The sequence below is a fragment of the Salmo salar genome, chromosome 09 (assembly GCF_965601325.2).
Source record: "Salmo salar chromosome 09, fSalSal1, whole genome shotgun sequence".
Taxonomy (NCBI): Eukaryota; Metazoa; Chordata; class Actinopteri; order Salmoniformes; family Salmonidae; genus Salmo; species Salmo salar.
In genome coordinates, this window is record NC_138299.1 from 160,746,064 (window position 1) to 160,765,987 (window position 19,924).

Below are 19,924 nucleotides of genomic sequence, written 5' to 3' on the forward strand. Positions count from 1 at the left end.
AGGAACCATATTTCGGTAATAGAACCAGTTGAAAATATGCGTTGGTACTTAATGAATATGATGTCAGTTCGGTGGTCATCTGAGACATTATGACTGATGACAGGACGACATAAACGGTATCTGGGAAAGTCTACACATTCTAGTTATCAGATTCACATGGAATTGTTGTAAAATTTAAATGTTTGAATATGAATCTATTTGTGAAAAGACTAAATGTAATTTTAGCTTCCAAATGAGAGAATTGGGTTTTCATAAGGTTAGAGCCCTGACCGCCCCTGTGAAGAGACATGGTTTATAAACTATGAAACACACCCTTCTCTCCCCCCACTATATAAGCCCTTGACAAAAATGTAACCTCCTGTTCCGAGGACGATAGGACGACGGTCCATACGTTAAAAAGGACTAACATGTCAACTACAGAACTAAGCCAACCTCAGCGTGAGCTTTGGTTGTGAATGGTATGAACTTTGAACTCTTATTCACTAAAGAAGTGAGACATCCTAGCTGTTGAGTTAGCAACAGCAGCTGTAAATGTGGGCTAGGAAAGGACGGACGACGTATCCAGTCTAACACACAACGAAAATACTACAACGTATCCAATTTACCACCAGAGACATTCTTCCAAGGACAGGAAGATCTATGTTGGCCAACACGGCCAGCATCTACGACCAATCTACCGAAGCGCAGCTCAGAGTAAATATTTATTGCATTTTCCTTTTCCAAATGGGCGGTAATTTAGAATGCATAAGATACTGTATTTACGATAGCATAGCTGTTTCTTTGGTCCTCAGTCTTCCCGCTCTTTCATTCAAGCCCAACCCCCTCTCTTTGTGTAACAAGCCATCATACAGGTTCCGTCCACCAGGGACGTTTTCTGTATGACATAATTTGCATTCTGTGTATATGTAATTCTGTGTGATTAGTTAGGTATTTAGTAAATAAATAATTAAACCCAATTTTGTATTGCTGATTCAACTTGTTAGCCAGGGTTCGTGAAGATAACCAAGAATTTACAAATTTCAGATGAGACTGAAATAAGGTGACGATTAATATTGACTGCTATTGATGTAAAATATTACTAGGTCTTTAAGAGGTTATTCGGAAGATAACAGCTCTATAAACACTCTTCCGTGGTGCCCCGACTTTCTAGCTAATTACATTTACATGATTAGCTCAATCAGGTAATATTAATTACAGAGAAAGGATTTTATAGAATAGCATGTCATGTCACTTAATCCGGCATAGCCAAAGACACGACACAGTGCATGTCAGAGCAAAAACCAAACCATGAGGTCGAAGGAATGCTGAGACAGCATTGTGTCGAGGCACAGATCTGGGGAAGGGTACCAAAAAATATCTGCAGCATTGAAGGTCCCCAAGAACACAGTGGCCTCCATCATTCTTAAATGGAAGAAGTTTGGTATCACCAAGACTCTTCCTAGAGCTGGCCGCCCGGCAAAACTGAGCAATCGAGGGAGAAGGACCTTGGTCAGGGAGGTGACCCAGAACCCGAATGGTCACTCGGACAGAGCTCCAGAGTTCCTCTGTGGCGATAGGAGAACCTACCATCTCTGCAGCACTCCATCAGTTAGGCCTTTATGGTAGAGTGGCCAGACGGAAGCCACTTCTCAGTAAAAGGCACATGACAGCCCACAAAAGGACTCTCAGACCATGAGAAACAAGATTCTCTGGTCTGATGAAACCAAGATTGAACACTTTGGCCTGAATGCCAAGCATCACGTCTGGAGGAAACCTGCCACCATCCCTACGGTGAAGCATGGTGGTGGCAGCATCATGCTGTGGGGATGTTTTTCAGCGGCAGGGACTGGAAGACTAGTCAGGATCGCGGGAAAGATGAACAGAGCAAAGTACAGAAATCCTTAATGAAAACCTGCTCCAGAGCGCTCAGGACCTCAGACTGGGGCGAAGGTTCACCTTCCAACAGGACAACGACCTTAAGCACACAGCCAAGACAATGCAGGAGTGGCTTCGGGACAAGTCTCTGAATGTTCTTGAGTGGCCCTGCCAGAGCCCGGACTTGAACCCAATCTAACATCTCTGGTGAGACCTGAAAATAGCTGTGCAGCGACGCTCCCTATCCAACCTGACAGAGCTTGAGAGGATCTGCAGAGAAGAAAGGGAGAAACTCCCCAAATACAGGTGTGCCAAGCTTGTAGCGTCATACCCAAGAAGACTCCAGGCTGTAATCGCTGCCAAAGGTGCTTCAACAGTAAAGGGTCTGAATGCCTATTTAAATGTCATTTGCAAAAAGGTTTTAAAGTGTTTTTTCTTTGTCATATTGGGGTATTGTGTGTAGATTGAGCGGAAAAAAACTGTTAATCTATTTTAGAATAAGGCTGTAACGTAGCAATGTGGAAAAAGTCAAGGGGTCTGAATGCATTGTCTAGTACAATATTTAAGGGCCAGTGCAGTCAAATGTGATTTTCCTGTGTTTATTTATATACACAGTACCAGTCAAAAGTTTGGACACAACTACTCATTCAAGGGTTTTTCTTTATTTTTACTATTTTCTACATTGTAGAATAATAGTGAAGACATCAAAACTATGAAATAACACATGTAGTAACCAAAAAAGTGTTAAACAAATTATTCAAAGTAGCCACCCTTTGCCTTGATGACAGATTTGCACACTCTTGGCATTCTCTCAACCAGCGTCATGAGGAATGCTTTTCCAACAGTCTTGAAGGAGTTCCCACATATGCTGAGCACTTGTTGCCTGGTTTTCCTCACTCTGCGGTCCAACTCATCCCAAACCATCTCAATTGGGTTGAGGTCAGGTGATTGTGGAGGCCAGGTCATCTGATGCAGCACTCCATCACTCTCCTTTTTGGTCAAATAGCCCTTACACAGCCTGGAGGTGTGTGTTGGGTCATTGTCCTGTTGAAAACAAATGGATAGTCCCACTAAGCACAAACCAGATGGGATGGCGTATCGCTGCAGAGTGCTGTGGTAGCAATGTTGGTTAAGTGTGCCTTGAATTCTAAATATATCACTGACAGTGTCACCAGCAAAGCACCCCCACACCTCCTCCTCCATGCTTCATGTTGGGAACCACACATGCGGAGACCATCCGTTCACCTACTCTGCATCTCACAAAGACACAGCGGTTGGAACCAAAAATCTCCAGTTTGGACTCATCAGACCAAAGGACAGATTTCCACCAGTCTAATGTCCATTGCTCGTGTTTCTTGGCCCAAGCAAGTCTCTTATTATTGGTGTCCTTTAGTAGTGGTTTCTTTGCAGCAATTCGACCATGAAGGTCTGATTCACGCAGTCTCATCTGAACAGTTGATATTGAGATGTGTCTGTTATTTGAACTCTGTGAAGCATTTATTTGGGCTGCAATCTGAGGCTGGTAACTCTAATGAACTTATCCTCTGCAGCAGAGGTAACTCTGGGTCTTCCATTCCTGTGGCAGTCCTCATGAGAGCTAGTTTCATCATAGCGCTTGATGGTTTTTGTGACTGCACTTGAGGAAACTTGCAAAGTTCTTGAAATGTTCCGCACTGACTGTCCTTCATGTGTTAAAGTAATGATGGACTGTCGTTTCTCTTTGCTTATTTGAGCTGTTCTTGCCATAATATGTACTTGGTATTTTACCAAGTAGGGCTATTTCTGTATACCACCCCTACTTTGTCACAACACAACTGATTGGCTCAAACGCATTCAGAAGGAAAGAAATTCCACAAATTAACTTTTAACAAGGCACACCAGTTAATTGAAATGCATTCCAGGTGACTACCTCATGAAGCTGGTTGAGAGAATGCCAATAGTGTGCAAAGCTGTTATCAATGCAAAGGATGGCTACTTTGATTAATTTGTTTAACACTTTTTTGGTTACTACATGATTCCATATGTGTTATTTCATAGTTTTGATCTCTTCACTATTATTCTACAATGTAGAAAATAGTAAAAAAATAAAGAAAAACCCTTGAATGAGTAGGTGTGTCCAAACTTTTGTCTGGTACTGTATATATAAGACATACATACAGTATACATTCATACAGTGTATATTTATACATTCATACAGTATATATTTATACATGCATACAGTGTATATTTATACATGTATATATTTATACATGCATGCATACATACATAGTGTATATTTATATATGCATACAGTATATATTTATACATAGTGTATATTTATACATGCATAAAGTGTATATTTATACATACAGTATGTGTAAAAAAATTTTTACACACTATGAGTTTGGGAAAATAGTGTGAAAATGATGATAATGTCCTTTTAGTTTAAAGGGCTGTTTTGAAAAGAGCGTTCCAAAACCTCAATTCAACAACTAGGTTCCCTTCCCCAGTCAGACCACTCCGAGACAGTCCTAGGATCATTCTTGCTTGAGAAATTACTCTTTTTTTTGCTAATAAGCTATTGTTGTTTCTTTTTGACCATTTGAATCAAAAACATTCGCAGTAAAGTATTTAATTGTTACCCAGAAATGATTTGATATTGAGATTAAAAATGGCTGCGTTGGGAACTTTAATGTAATTTAGTCAGCGGATCTGTTTTAGTCAACACAGGTTCTGGAAGTGGAGTGAACGCTTCACAATTCTCTAGTATGTGCCACTACATTGACTCCATGTGCCCCACTGACCCGATGTGCCACTGCCATGTGCCACTACACTGACTCCGTGCCTACGCCTATGTGCCACTACATTGACTCCATGTGCCACTACATTGACTCCATGTGCCACTACATTGACCTCGTATGTGCCACTACATTGACCTCGTATGTGCCACTACATTGACTCTATGTGCCACTACATTGACTCTCTAGTATGTGCCACTACATTGACTCCATGTGCCACTACATTGACTCTTTAGTATGTGAATTTAATAACTTTGACACACACAGACAGGAGCCTACATTTCTCAGTAATCTGAATTCTGACCGTTAGTTTTTATTCTCTCTCCAGATGAAGTCATGCAGAGACAGAAGAGCCCAGGTAAATGGAACGAGACCGATCTGGACGTGGCATCTCATAAGAAGAAACCCCACCACACCTACGACAGTAAGGCCTCTCTCACACACACACACACACACAGACACACACACACACACACACACACACACACACATACATACATACATACATACATACATACATACATACATACATACATACATACATACATACACACACACACACACACGCCTACGACAGTAAGGCACACACACACACACACACACACACACACACACACACACACAGACACACACACACACACACACACACACATACATACATACATACATACATACATACATACATACATACATACACACACACACACACACACACACACACACACACACACACACACGCCTACGACAGTAAGGCCACACACACACACACACAGACACAGACACACACACACACACACACATACATACATACATACATACATACATACATACATACATACATACATACATATACACACACACACACACACACACGCCTACGACAGTAAGGCCACACACACACACACACACACACACACACACACACACACACACACACACACACACACACACACACACACACACACACACCTATGACAGTCAGGCCTCAACACACACACACACACCTACCTGTTGTTAACCTACCACCTCCCTGTTGCTAACCTACCATCTCCCTGTTGCTAACCTACCATCTCCTTGTTGTTAACCTACCATCTCCCTGTTGTTAACCTACCACCTCCCTGTTGCTAACCTACCACCTCCTTGTTGTTAACCTACCACCTCCTTGTTGTTAACCTACCCACCTCCCTGTTGTTAACCTACCACCTCCCTGTTGCTAACCTACCACCTCCTTGTTGCCTAACCTACCATCTCCTTGTTGTTAACCTACCACCTCCCTGTTGTTAACCTACCATCTCCTTGTTGTTAACCTACCACCTCCTTGTTGTTAACCTACCATCTCCCTGTTGTTAACCTACCATTTCCTTGTTGTTAACCTACCATCTCCCTGTTGTTAACCTACCACCTCCTTGTTGTTAACCTACCATCTCCCTGTTGTTAACCTACCATTTCCTTGTTGTTAACCTACCACCTCCTTGTTGTTAACCTACCATCTCCCTGTTGTTAACCTACCATCTCCTTGTTGTTAACCTACCATCTCCTTGTTGTTAACCTACCATCTCCCTGTTGTTAACCTACCATCTCCTTGTTGTTAACCTACCACCTCCTTGTTGTTAACCTACCACCTCCTTGTTGTTAACCTACCATCTCCTTGTTGTTAACCTACCACCTCCTTGTTGTTAACCTACCATCTCCTTGTTGTTAACCTACCATCTCCTTGTTGTTAACCTACCATCTCCCTGTTGTTAACCTACCATCTCCCTGTTGTTAACCTACCATCTCCCTGTTGTTAACCTACCATCTCCTTGTTGTTAACCTACCACCTCCTTGTTGTTAACCTACCATCTCCTTGTTGTTAACCTACCATCTCCCTGTTGCAGAGACTGAGTGGCTGAGACCGTTGGTGCCAAACACTAACTGGAGAGAATCTAACCTGGATGGCCCTTCCCCTTCCAAGAAGGTAGGGTGTGTGTGTGTGTGTGTGTGGGTGTGGGTGTGGGTGGGTGTGTGTGTGTGTGTGTGTGTGGTCATGCCCAGGTGTTTTGTTTGTTAATAATCATCCCTCTCTCTCTCGCTGGTATACTTTATTGACATGGAAAGTTAAATTGCTTAAATTGTCATGTATAACAATGATGGTCGGATGAACAGAATCTCTCCCTCTCTCTCTCTCTGTCTCTCTCTCTCTCTGTCTCTCTCTGTCTCTCTCTGTCTCTCTCTGTCTCTCTCTGTCTCTCTCTCTGTCTCTCTCTCTGTCTCTCTCTCTGTCTCTCTCTCTGTCTCTCTGTCTCTCTCTCTCTCTGTCTCTCTCTGTCTCTCTGTCTCTCTCTCTCTCTCTCTCTCCCCCTTTTCTTTCCCTCCAGGACACCCTCCCTCGTTCCCACCAGTCCACCCACGCATCTCTCCCCCGTAACACCCGTATCACTGTCCCTCCTGACTCATCCTCCCTCTACCACGCCCCTCCCCAACCAATCATATCCCGTATCTCCATCCCCCCTTCCTCCTCCTCTTCCCAGCCCCCCCGTCAGCACAGACCCATCCCTCTCTCCGTCATCATGCGACTCCAGAACCCTTACTGGGCCTCGTCTGCCCTCCACCCCCGGGCCCTGGGGACCGAGAGGGACGTGGGTTTGTTCCGCCAGGCTGTACCCAGAGAGTATAGGGATTACCTGGAGTACAGAGAGTACCAGACCCAGCAACAGATCCAGCCACAGACCCGTGAACTCAGGCAGCCAGCCTACCACGAGGAAGGTATGGTATCTACACGGAACATAGACTCTACTCTCACAATCTAACTGGTTATGTGTGGTCACCCGTCTGTGTGTTCTCTCTTCTCCCACAGTGCTGAACCCAGGTGATGTTGACATTGAGTTGGAACGACTGGACCCAATTCATCAAAGTCCCATAGCCCCTGACCCAGCTCTCCCAGAGAGAGAGAGGGAGACGAGAGAGGAGGAGGAGGAGGAGGAGGAGGGGAATCCCAGGCGGTGGCCCCCAGGCCCCTCAGCCCGTCCAGGCTGCAGCCAGTGGTGGCTCCAGAGAGCCCAGATGTCCCTGACATGGAAGAGCTCTTCCGGATTCGCTCTGAGATCCCCCGAGCCCTGAAGAGGCGCGGCTCTGTGACTCCTAACTCCAAACTTGACCCAAACCCTGAACCAGGGTCACAAGGTTAGGAAATGACTTCTTAATATACAATTTTCTTTACATAAGAATTTGACGCAAAGGGAACCGGTCGATGTGAGTGACAATGAATGGTAGCGACAAAGAAACTTCACCATCGAACTGTTTCACTGTCCATTCTAGTAGTTGGCAAGGTTGTATTTATTTAGTAAATATCTACAGTCTCCCGCGACTGATCCACGTTATCAATGCGGCGCTAGTCTTATGAATTTGTTTAATTTTCGAAAGCTTCTGCATGCGTGTACGCCTTCCCTGTAGCTCAGTTGGTAGAGCATGGTGTTTGCAACGCCAGGGTTGTGGGTTCAATTCCCACGGGGGGCCAGTACAATTTTTATTTATTTTTTATAAATGCATGTATTCACTACTGTAAGTCGCTCTGGATAAGAGCGTCTGCTAAAATGACTAAAAATGTAAAATGTAGGATGTTGCAGTAACCTTGTGACCCTTGACCCTAGCCCCTGTCCCTGGCCAGCCCCAGAGGAAGCCTGCCACCTTGCAGCCGGACCACATTCAGAAACAGTACAAACAGATCATGAATAAACTTTTCCGGAGGAAGGGGTTGACGGGCCAGCAAGGCGGAGAGATGGGGAGCGACTACAGCTCCTCTTCAGATGGAGAAGGGGACAGCTTTACATCTCTCTCCCCTGTCACTAACCCTGTCACTAACCCTGTCGCTAACCCTAGACCTAACCCTGTCCCTAACACTGGACCTAACACTGGACCTGCTTTGCCAGAGTACAGGGTATGACAGGACACATTTCTTCTCTTTGCTTTCTGTTGTTGTGACTAGTTTACAGTGAAGTTTGTCAAGATGTTTTAAATGTACACTACCAGTCGAAAGTTTGGACACACCTACTCATTCAAGGTTTTTTTTTTCTTTAATTTTAATTTTTTACTATTTTCTACATTGTAGAATAATAGTGTAGACATCAAAACTAGGAAATAACACATATGGAATCATATAGTAACCTGAAAAAGTGTGAAACAAATGAAAAGATTCTTCAAAGTAGCCACCCTTTTACCTTGATGACAGCTTTGCACACTCTTGGCATTCTCTCAACCAACTTTCCAACCGTCTTGAAGGAGTTCCCACATATGCTGAGCACTTGTTGGCTGCTTTTCCTTCACTATGCAGTCCAACTCATCCCAAACCATCTCAATTGGGTTGAGGTCGGGTGATTGTGGAGGCCAGGTCATCTGATGCAGCACTCCATCACTCTCCTTTTTGGTCAAATAGCCCTTACACAGCCTGGAGGTGTGTTGGGTCATTGTCCTGTTGAAAAACAAATTATAGTCCCACTAAGCCCAAACCAGATGGGATGGCGTATCGCTGCAGAATGCGGTGGTAGCCATGCTGGTTAAGTGTGCCTTGAATTCTAAATAAATCACTGACAGTGTCACCAGCAAAGCACCATCACACCTCCTCCTCCATGCTTCACGGTGGGAACCACACATGCAGAGATCATCCGTTCACCTACTCTTAAAAAAATAAATAATAATAATAATAATTTCACCTTTATTTAACCAGGTAGGCTAGTTGAGAACAAGTTCTCATTTACAACTGCGACCTGGACAAAATAAAGCAAAACAGTGTGACACAAACAACAACACAGAGTCACACATGGAATAAACAAACATACAGTCAATAATACAATAGAGAAAGTCTATATACAGTGTGTGCAAATGAGGTAAGATAAGGGAGGTAAGACAATAAATAGGCCATGGTGGCGATGTAATTACAATATAGCAATTAAACACTGGAATGGTAGATGTGCAAAAGATGAATGTGCAAGTAGAGATACTGAGGTGCAAAGGAGCAAGATAAATAAATAAATACAGTATGGGGATGAGGTAGTTGTTTGGGCTATTTACAGATGGGCTATGTACAGGTGCAGTGATCTGTGAGCTGCTCTGACAGCTGGTGCTTAAAGCTAGTGAGGGAGATATGAGTCTCCAGCTTCAGAGATTTTTGCAGTTCGTTCCAGTCATTGGCAGCAGAGAACTGGAAGGAAAGACGACCAAAGGAAGTGTTGGCTTTGGGGGTGACCAGTGAAATATACCTGCTGGAGCGCGTGCTGCTATGGTGACCAGTGAGCTAAGATAAGGCGGGACCTTACATAGCAAAGACTTGTAGATGACCTGGAGCCAGTGGGTTTGGCGACGAGTATGAAGCAAGGGCCAGCCAACGAGAGCATACAGGTTGCAGTGGTGGGTAGTATATGGGGCTTTGGTGACAAAACGGATGGCACTGTGATAGACTGCATCCAATTTTCTGAGTAGAGTGTTGGAGGCTATTTTGTAAATGACATCGCTGAAATCGAGGATCGGTAGGATGGTCAGTTTTACGAGGGTATGTTTGGCAGCATGAGTGAAGGATGCTTTGTTGCGAAATAGGAAGCCGATTCTAGATTTAATTTTTGATTGGAGATGTTTAATATGAGTCTAGAAGGAGAGTTTACAGTCTAACCAGACACCTAGCTATTTGTAGTTGTCCACATATTCTAAGTCAGAACCGTCCAGAGTAGTGATGCTGGACGGGCGGGAGGGAGCGGGCAGCGATCGGTTGAAGAGCATGCATTTAGTATTACTTGCATTTAGGAGCAGTTGGAGGCCACGGAAGGAGAGTTGTATGGCATTGAAGCTCGTCTGGAGGTTAGTTAACACAGTGTCCATAGAAGGGCCAGATGTATACAGAATGGTGTCGTCTGCGTAGAGGTGGATCAGAGAATCACCAGCAGCAAGAGCGACATCATTGATGTATACAGAGAAAAGAGTCGGCCCGAGAATTGAACCCTGTGGCACCCCCATAGAGACTGCCAGAGGTCCAGACAACAGGCTCTCTGATTTGACACACTGAACTCTATCAGAGAAGCAAGAGCAACATCTGCGTCTCACAAAGACACGGCGGTTGGAACCAAAAATCTCAGATTTGGACTCATCAGACCAAAGGACAGATTTCCACCGGTCTAATGTCCGTTGCTCGTGTTTCTTGGCCCAAGCAAGTCTCTTCTTATTATTGGTGTCCTTTAGTAGTGGTTTCTTTGCAGCAATTCGACCGTGAAGGCCTGATTCACACAGTCGCCTCTGAACAGTTGATGTTGAGATGTCTTTTGCTTGAACTCTGTGAAGCATTTATTTGGTCTGCAATTTCTGAGGCTGGTAACTCTAATGAACCTATCCTCTGCAGTAGAGGTAACTCTGGGTCATCCTTTCCTGTGGCAGTCCTCATGAAAGCTAGTTTCATCATAGCGCTTGATGGTTTTTGCGACTATACTTGATGAAACGGTCAAAGTTTTTGAAATTTTCCACATTGACTGACCTTCATGTCTTAAAGTAATGATGGACTGTCGTTTCTCTTTGCTTATTTGAGCTGTTCTTGCCATAATATGGACTTGATCTTTAACCAAATAAGGCTATCTTCTGTATACCACCCCTACCTTGTCACAACACAACTGATTGGCTCAAACGCGTTAAGAAGGAAAGAAATTCCACAAATGAACTTTTAGCAAGGCAAACCTGTTAGTTGAAATGCATTCCAGGTGACTACCTCATGAAGCTGGTTGAGAGAATGCCAAGAGTGTGCAAAGCTGTCATCAAGGCGAAGGGTGGCTACTTTGAAGCATCTCAAATATAAATATAAAATATATTTTGATTTGTTTAATTTGTTTGATTTGTTTTTTTGGTTACTACGTGATTCCATATGTGTTATTTTATAGGTTTTGATGTCTTCACTGTTATACTACAATGTAGAAAATAGTAAAAATAAAGAAAAACTTGAATAAGTAGGTGAGTCCGAACTTTTGACTGGTAGTCTAGATGGAACTTGATTCCATGTATGAAACAATCTCATTGTCAGTGAACTGATCCACTTAGTGGAAGGTTTTCACTGATAATAGTCACATGCATTTTAAACCAAAGACTTCTTGGGCATGTCTCTCCATCTCGATGTTACTACGTCTGTATCTAATAAGGGAAAGTTAAGGTATTAAGTTGTGGTACTCTTCCATCATCCCAGGGGTACAATTCCATCCTGCGTCGGGCCAGTCGGGAACGAGTGGATTCTGGTCAGAGGGCTCGGCTCAGCCCTCTGGTTCTACTGCTGGACGGGTCGCTGGTGGGGGAACTGGACACTGTTCAGAGGGCCGTGCAGGAGGTAGGGCTGCTCAGAGGGCCGTGCAGGAGGTAGGGCTGTTCAGAGGGCCGTGCAGGAGGTAGGGCTGCTCAGAGGGCCGTGCAGGAGGTAGGGCTGTTCAGAGGGCCGTGCAGGAGGTAGGGCTGCTCAGAGGGCCGTGCAGGAGGTAGGGCTGTTCAGAGGGCCGTGCAGGAGGTAGGGGGGAACTGGACACTGCTCAGAGGGCCGTGCAGGAGGTAGGGCTGCTCAGAGGGCCGTGCAGGAGGTAGGGCTGCTCAGAGGGCCGTGCAGGAGGTAGGGCTGTTCAGAGGGCCGTGCAGGAGGCAGGGGGGAACTGGACACTGCTCAGAGGGCCGTGCAGGAGGTAGGGTTGTTCAGAGGGCCGTGCAGGAGGCAGGGGGGAACTGGACACTGCTCAGAGGGCCGTGCAGGAGGTAGGGTTGTTCAGAGGGCCGTGCAGGAGGTAGGGCTGCTCAGAGGGCCGTGCAGGAGGTAGGGCTGTTCAGAGGGCCGTGCAGGAGGTAGGGCTGCTCAGAGGGCCGTGCAGGAGGTAGGGGGGAACTGGACACTGTTCAGAGGGCCGTGCAGGAGGTAGGGCTGCTCAGAGGGCCGTGCAGGAGGTAGGGCTGCTCAGAGGGCCGTGCAGGAGGTAGGGGGGAACTGAACACTGTTCAGAGGGCCGTGCAGGAGGTAGGGGGGAACTGGACACTGTTCAGAGGGCCGTGCAGGAGGTAGGGCTGCTCAGAGGGCCGTGCAGGAGGTAGGGCTGTTCAGAGGGCCGTGCAGGAGGTAGGGCTGTTCAGAGGGCCGTGCAGGAGGTAGGGGGGAACTGGACACTGCTCAGAGGGCCGTGCAGGAGGTAGGGGGGAACTGGACCTGTTCAGTGCAGGAGGTGAGGAGGATGGGTGCAGGAGGTGAGGAGGATGGGTGCAGGAGGTAGGGAGGATGGGTGCAGGAGGTGAGGGAGGATGGGTGCAGGAGGTGAGGGAGGATGGGTGCAGGAGGTAAGGGGGTTGGGTGCAGGAAGTAAGGGGGTTGGGTGCAGGAGGTAGGGGGTTGGGTGCAGGAGATAAGGGGGTTGGGTGCAGGAGGTAGGGTGGTTTGGTGCAGGAGGTGAGGGGGTGAGGGGGTTGGGTGCAGGAGGTAGGGTCTGTTGTGGACCCAGATAAAGCATTCAGTGTGTGTTGACAGCAAGCATGATGTTCACCACTGCGTGGTCTGTGACCTGTAGATGAGTGACCCGAGCCAGCCGAACGACGAGGGCATCACAGCCCTCCATAACGCCATCTGTGGAGGTCACTACAACGTGGTGGACTTCCTGGTTCGTATAGGAGCCAACGTCTCCGCCCCGGACAGCCACGGATGGTAACTTCATTATCGTCTTCCCTTTTAACTGACTTATGTCCCTGTAGCTTCCTTCGTCTACATAATAATGCCATTATTCCTTATGGCCAGCAGGATGCCACCCTGCATCCCACTGCTGGCTTGCTTCTGACATTGCCCTGTGTAGGGTGCTGTCTTTTGGATGGCATGTTAAACGGGTGTCCTGACTCTCTGTGGTCATTAAAGATCCCATGTTACTTATTGTAAGAGTAGGGGTGTTAACCCCGGTGTCCTGGCTAAATTCCCAATCTGGCCCTCATACCATCACGGCCTCCTAATCATCCCCAGTTTACAATTGGCTCATTCATCCCCCTCTCCTCTCCCCAGTAATTATTCCCCAGGTCGTTGCTGTAAATGACAACTTACCTGGTAAAATAAGGGTTACATTTTTTTTTTTAAAGGTACAAAAAATTAATTCTAGTCCCGAATACTTCCCCTCCCTTATAACGGGCTCTTTCATTGACCAGTCCTATTTTCCTTTACTGACCCCCTCCCTCTGTTGCTGTCCCTGTTTTGGGTCATATTGTGTCATTATGCGTTGTGTTTAGTCAGATCGGGTTGTAGTTTTGTTTATGTGTAGTTTTGTTGTTGTTCTGTACCAGGACCCCCCTCCACTGTGCAGCTTCCTGTAACGACCTTCCTCTCTGTCAGTTCCTGGTGAGGAACGGAGCAGCTGTCATGGCGGTGACGGAGAGTGATGGGGCCACAGCCTCTCAGAAGTGTGACCCGTACGCTATGTGCTTCGAGGAGTGTGAGAGCTTCCTCAGGGGTAGGAGGAACTAGACAAGGGTGCTCTCTTTCTCCATAACTATTTTTTTAGGAGTGGGGCAAGTCCCACGTTTGTTATTGAACAGAAACAGTCGAGGACCACAGGAAAGATAAGAGGACATCGAGTCGAAGAGCAGTGGTCTGGACTCTAACCCATGATGCCTCTGGCTTACATGACTGCCGGGGTCAGCCGCGCTAACCACTAAACCACATAGGCCACTTTATCCATAACTATTTGCACTCTGTGTCAAAACCTTTTCTGAAAGTGTTAGAAAAATCGTTGGTCGTGTGTGTGTGTGTTGTCAGGTGTGGAGGAGGCGATGGGTGTGGAGAACAGCGGGGTGCTGTATGCCCTGTGGGAGTACCCTGCCCAGGAGGCAGACGAGCTGGGCTTCAGAGAGGGGGACATGGTGACTATCCTCCAGAAGCCAGACGGGGTAGATTGGTGGTGGGCATCACTTTGTGGCCGAGAGGGATTCATACCTAACAACTACTTTGGGGTAAGAAACAATACGCTGTGATTAATTTGCTTAGTTGTCTCCTCCCTTATCATTCAGTAAAGGTCTGACTGTTCCCCTTCAGGAACAAATTCCAGGATGACTTTCACATGTCCTGAATTTAAAAAAAATCTATTTACTTGATGGCAAGGCACCTTCCTGGTCCTGAGATCCCACAGGGTCGCACATATTTGTTCTAGCCCAGTACTAAAAACAGAACTGTTAGTTTCTGTTCAGAACTAAATTTTCATTAGTCCAGCGCCAAACAAATAATTGTTTGTTTTCTGTTCTGAACTCAATGTTTCCTTTCCCTTTCTTTGGCCATACAGCTGTTCCCTAAGGTTCGTCCTAAGTCCCTCTGCTAGACTCCTCTATCCAATCAGCCGTCGCCCCGCTGAATGGCTGGAACTGGAGCAGGAAACTGTTGTTGAACACCTGGGAGGAGAAACCACATTACGCAGTATAACCTTTGTTCCTTTGTCCTGCCTGATTTCACTAAGAAGTGAAGTAGAATTACAGGACATGAGTCACTATAGTGAGATATAGGGCAGGTACTAGTGAGACATAGGGCAGGTACTAGGCAGGAGTGTCAGTAATGTTATTACTGGATTATACTTCATGAATGATCTCAATGTGTCACTATCATTTATGTGTCTGATTTTTATTGGTATATAAAACCTTTCTCTGTCTCTCTTTCTGTCTCTCTCTCTGTCTCTCTCTCTGTCTCTCTCTCTCTCTCTCTCTCTCTCTCTCTCTCTCTTTCTGTCTCTCTGTCTCTCTCTCTGCCTCTCTCCCTCTCTCTCTCTTTCTCTCTTTTTCTCTCTCTCGATTTCTTCAAATGCTTCCTAAAGTATATGTCATTGGTAGGCTACTAATGTTGTTATTGTTCTATGTAACGTTGTTATATATTGCAGTGTTTAATTTCGGTCAACAATATCTATGACGGAAAGTACTCAAGGACCTCTTCTTTTTTTTCCTTCCTGATTAAAACTATGGGGATAACGAGAACGAGACGCTCTGGGGGGGGGGGGGGGGGGGGGGGGGAACAAAACATAAGTATTACAAAAATGACTTCTTATTTTAGTTGAGGAAAATGTAACGAGACTTCCACGTCAGACTAATGGACATTTGAACATAAAGCTCCTTTTCATCTGTTTTGTCCAATCCTAAGCATTGCATGCAGAATATTTCACACAATCCTCTCACTGGAAGAATTAACATCTTTCAGTTACGCGATCATATTGAGGTGATCTGTGTGGCTCTTCCACACAACCACCACTCTTCTGTCACGCTTCAATCTTTTGAAGCGATGTGAAGCCGGGACACTTCACTTGTAACTAACCGCCCCTAGAAATAATCATGTTTTACTCTCTCTTACTTTCGTTTAGGCATAGCAACGAGAACCTCACAACCCTAGCATTGCAAGCGCCATGAGCCACACCGTCACAAGCCTACTTGCTGTCTCAATATACTCAATTACTATATTGTACATTGTTTTTTTTTCTTCACAGTGATGGTAAGTCTTAACAGGTACAAACCGGTTCTGCAACAGTATCTTGCAGGATTCAGATGTTGGAAGGGTAAGAGTTGTTTCCCAGTCCTCTTTCTCTGTGATGTCATCTCTAATGGAATCCAGAAAGAACTAAAACCCCAGTCCTCTTTCTCTGTGATGTCATCTCTAATGGAATCCAGAAAGAACTAAAACCCCAGTTCTCTTTCTCTGTGATGTCATCTCTAATGGAATCCAGAAAGAACTAAAACCCCAGTTCTCTTTCTCTGTGATGTCATCTCTAATGGAATCCAGAAAGAACTAAAACCCCAGTCCTCTTTCTCTGTGATGTCATCTCTAATGGAATCCAGAAAGAACTAAAACCCCAGTCCTCTTTCTCTGTGATGTCATCTCTAATGGAATCCAGAAAGAACTAAAACCCCAGTCCTCTTTCTCTGTGATGTCATCTCTAATGGAATCCAGAAAGAACTAAAACCCCAGTTCTCTTTCTCTGTGATGTCATCTCTAATGGAATCCAGAAAGAACTAAAACCCCAGTCCTCTTTCTCTGTGATGTCATCTCTAATGGAATCCAGAAAGAACTAAAACCCCAGTTCTCTTTCTCTGTGATGTCATCTCTAATGGAATCCAGAAAGAACTAAAACCCCAGTCCTCTTTCTCTGTGATGTCATCTCTAATGGAATCCAGAAAGAACTAAAACCCCAGTTCTCTTTCTCTGTGATGTCATCTCTAATGGAATCCAGAAAGAACTAAAACCCCAGTTCTCTTTCTCTGTGATGTCATCTCTAATGGAATCCAGAAAGAACTAAAACCCCAGTCCTCTTTCTCTGTGATGTCATCTCTAATGGAATCCAGAAAGAACTAAAACCCCAGTTCTCTTTCTCTGTGATGTCATCTCTAATGGAATCCAGAAAGAACTAAAACCCCAGTTCTCTTTCTCTGTGATGTCATCTCTAATGGAATCCAGAAAGAACTAAAACCCCAGTTCTCTTTCTCTGTGATGTCATCTCTAATGGAATCCAGAAAGAACTAAAACCCCAGTCCTCTTTCTCTGTGATGTCATCTCTAATGGAATCCAGAAAGAACTAAAACCCCAGTCCTCTTTCTCTGTGATGTCATCTCTAATGGAATCCAGAAAGAACTCAAACCCCAGTTCTCTTTCTCTGTGATGTCATCTCTAATGGAATCCAGAAAGAACTAAAACCCTGTCCTCAAATATTACATCAAAAGGTGCAAAGTTATGGGCGAAAACACGAAACATCCGATTAACATCAAATTAAATATATTTTTCTTGATCGAATAATATGGAAAACAACCACTTTTTGTGCGGTATTAAATTTACCATTCTTACAAAACCTCTTAATCAAAATATACATTAGTGTATTGTATATAGGCTGGTCATCTAGGTTTTGTACCTGTACACTTTTCATCACCATGGAGATAAAACAACGCACAATAAGTGATTTGTGATGGTGTGGCTCAATTGGTAGAGCACGTTGCTTGCAATGCTAGGGTTGTGGGTTCGATTCCCACGGGGGGGGGGGGGGTCCAGTATGAAAATGTATGCACTCACTACTGTAAGTTGTTCTGGATATAAGAGCATCTACTAAAATGGAAAAATTATTAATAGACCGTTTCAATTTTCACGTAGAAATAAGTTGCAAACTGGGCCTTTACTAGTCCTGTAATAGAGAATCTAGATTCCTTTTCAGCATCCCTCCTAGTAGGACAAGGCTTTCTGAATGTGCACATGATGGAAGTTAAAAGGTAGCCTTTATTATAGTCATGATATAATAGTCACTATTACTAAGATGGCTGAGAGAGGAAGCTATGTGACTAAGATGGCTGAGAGAGGAAGCTATGTGACTAAGATGGCTGAGAGAGGAAGCTATGTGACTAAGATGGCTGAGAGAGAGGAAGCTATGTGACTAAGATGGCTGAGAGAGGAAGCTATGTGACTAAGATGGCTGAGAGGAAGCTATGTGACTAAGATGGCTGAGAGAGGAAGCTATGTGACTAAGATGGCTGAGAGAGGAAGCTATGTGACTAAGATGACTGAGAGAGGAAGCTATGTGACTAAGATGGCTGAGAGAGGAAGCTATGTGACTAAGATGGCTGAGAGAGAGGAAGCTATGTGACTAAGATGGCTGAGAGAGGAAGCTATGTGACTAAGATGGCTGAGAGAGGAAGCTATGTGACTAAGATGGCTGAGAGAGGAAGCTATGTGACTAAGATGACTGAGACTAAGAGAGTGGAAGTTATTGTGACTAAGATGGCTGAGACTGAGAGAGTGGAAGCTATGTGACTAAGATGGCTGAGAGAGTGGAAGCTATGTGACTAAGATGGCTGAGACAGAGAGAGAGGAAGTTATTGTGACTAAGATGGCTGAGAGAGTGGAAGCTATGTGACTAAGATGGCTGAGAGAGTGGAAGCTATGTGACTAAGATGGCTGAGACAGAGAGAGAGGAAGTTATTGTGACTAAGATGGATGGTTTGTATGAACTGTTTTTAATAAAACAAAAGAAAATGACTAAAATAAAACTAAAATGACTGTGACTGAAACTAGGCTAGTCGACTGATATGAACTGAAACTAAGAAGAATTACAATTACTAAAATGGGGACTAAGATTAAAATATATTTTAATCATAAAGACTAAATCTACAATAGGTTACAAAATGAACACTGAAATTGTTGTATTGTTCTGTGTCAGAGAGGAAAAGACTTGTACAGGAGATTGACTGGGGGGGAGGGGGCTGTTGTAGGTTTTATGTGTGTAGATGTTTGCGTGTGATGATTGTGGCTGTGCATATGCACTTGTGTTTGTACACACATAAGTAGGTTGGTTGTTGTTTGAATGGGACTATGCTCTGAACACAAGACGTCTAGCAGTGTTTTGATGAACAAATGTTTTTAACACTGAAAATAACAGTATGAAATAAAGCAAATGAACAATATCTGTCCGGTATTTTCCTGCTCAATTTTCTTTTCTACACTGAACCAAAAAATATAAAACGCAACATTGTAAAGTGTTGGTCTCTATGTTTCATGAGCTGAAATAAAAAAGATCCCAGAAATGTTCCATACGCACACAAAAAAGCTAATTTCTCTCAAATGTTGTGCACTAATTTGTTTATATCCCTGTTAGTGAGCATTTCTCCTTTGCCAAGATAATCCATCCAGCTGACAGGTGGGGCATATCAAGAAGCTGATTAAACAGCATGATCATTACACAGGTGCACCTTGTGCTGGGGGACAATAAAACGGCACTCTAAAATGTGCAGTTTTGTCACACAAACACAATGACACAGGTGTCTCAAGTTTTGAGGGATGATGCAATTGGCAGAAACGTCCACCAGTGCTGCTGTCTGATTTATTTAATGTTAATTTCTGTCTCCAACGTCGTTCTAGAGAATTTGGCAGTACCTCCAACCGGCCTCACAACCGCAGACCACGTGTAACCACGCCAGCCCAGGACCTCCACATCCGGCTTCTTCACCTGCGGGATGGTCTGAGACCAGCCACCCGGACAGCTGATGAAACTGTGTTTTCACAACCGAAGAATTGCTGTACAAACTATCAGAAACCGTCTCAGGGAAGTTCATCTCCGTGCTCGTCGTCCTCACCAGGGTTTTGACTTGACTGCAGTTCAGAGTCATAACCGATTTCAGTGTGCAAATGCTCACCTTTGATGGCCACTGGCACGCTGGAGAAGTTTTCTCTTCACGGATTAATCCCGGTTTCAACTGTACCGGGCAGATGGCAGACAGCATGTATAACGTCGTGTGGGCGAGCAGTTTGTTGACGTCAACATTGTGAACAGAATGCCCCA

The 19,924-nt window shown here is 44.8% G+C and overlaps 1 protein-coding gene across 1 annotated transcript in view; it reads left to right on the forward strand.

Annotated features, from left to right (window-relative positions):
- Window positions 1-19,049, forward strand: part of ppp1r13l (protein phosphatase 1, regulatory subunit 13 like) — a 67,720-nt gene extending 48,671 nt beyond the window's left edge. Inside the window, exons 5-15 of the mRNA XM_082955560.1 lie at window positions 4,960-5,055; window positions 6,509-6,588; window positions 6,989-7,376; window positions 7,468-7,495; window positions 7,546-7,793; window positions 8,261-8,547; window positions 11,821-11,958; window positions 13,169-13,302; window positions 13,923-14,089; window positions 14,395-14,588; window positions 14,915-19,049. Coding sequence (XP_082811686.1) covers window positions 4,960-5,055; window positions 6,509-6,588; window positions 6,989-7,376; window positions 7,468-7,495; window positions 7,546-7,793; window positions 8,261-8,547; window positions 11,821-11,958; window positions 13,169-13,302; window positions 13,923-14,089; window positions 14,395-14,588; window positions 14,915-14,950 — 1,796 coding nt within the window. The 3' untranslated portion in view covers window positions 14,951-19,049. The remainder of the gene's footprint in view (window positions 1-4,959; window positions 5,056-6,508; window positions 6,589-6,988; window positions 7,377-7,467; window positions 7,496-7,545; window positions 7,794-8,260; window positions 8,548-11,820; window positions 11,959-13,168; window positions 13,303-13,922; window positions 14,090-14,394; window positions 14,589-14,914) is intronic.
- Window positions 19,050-19,924: the final 875 nt, after the last annotated feature.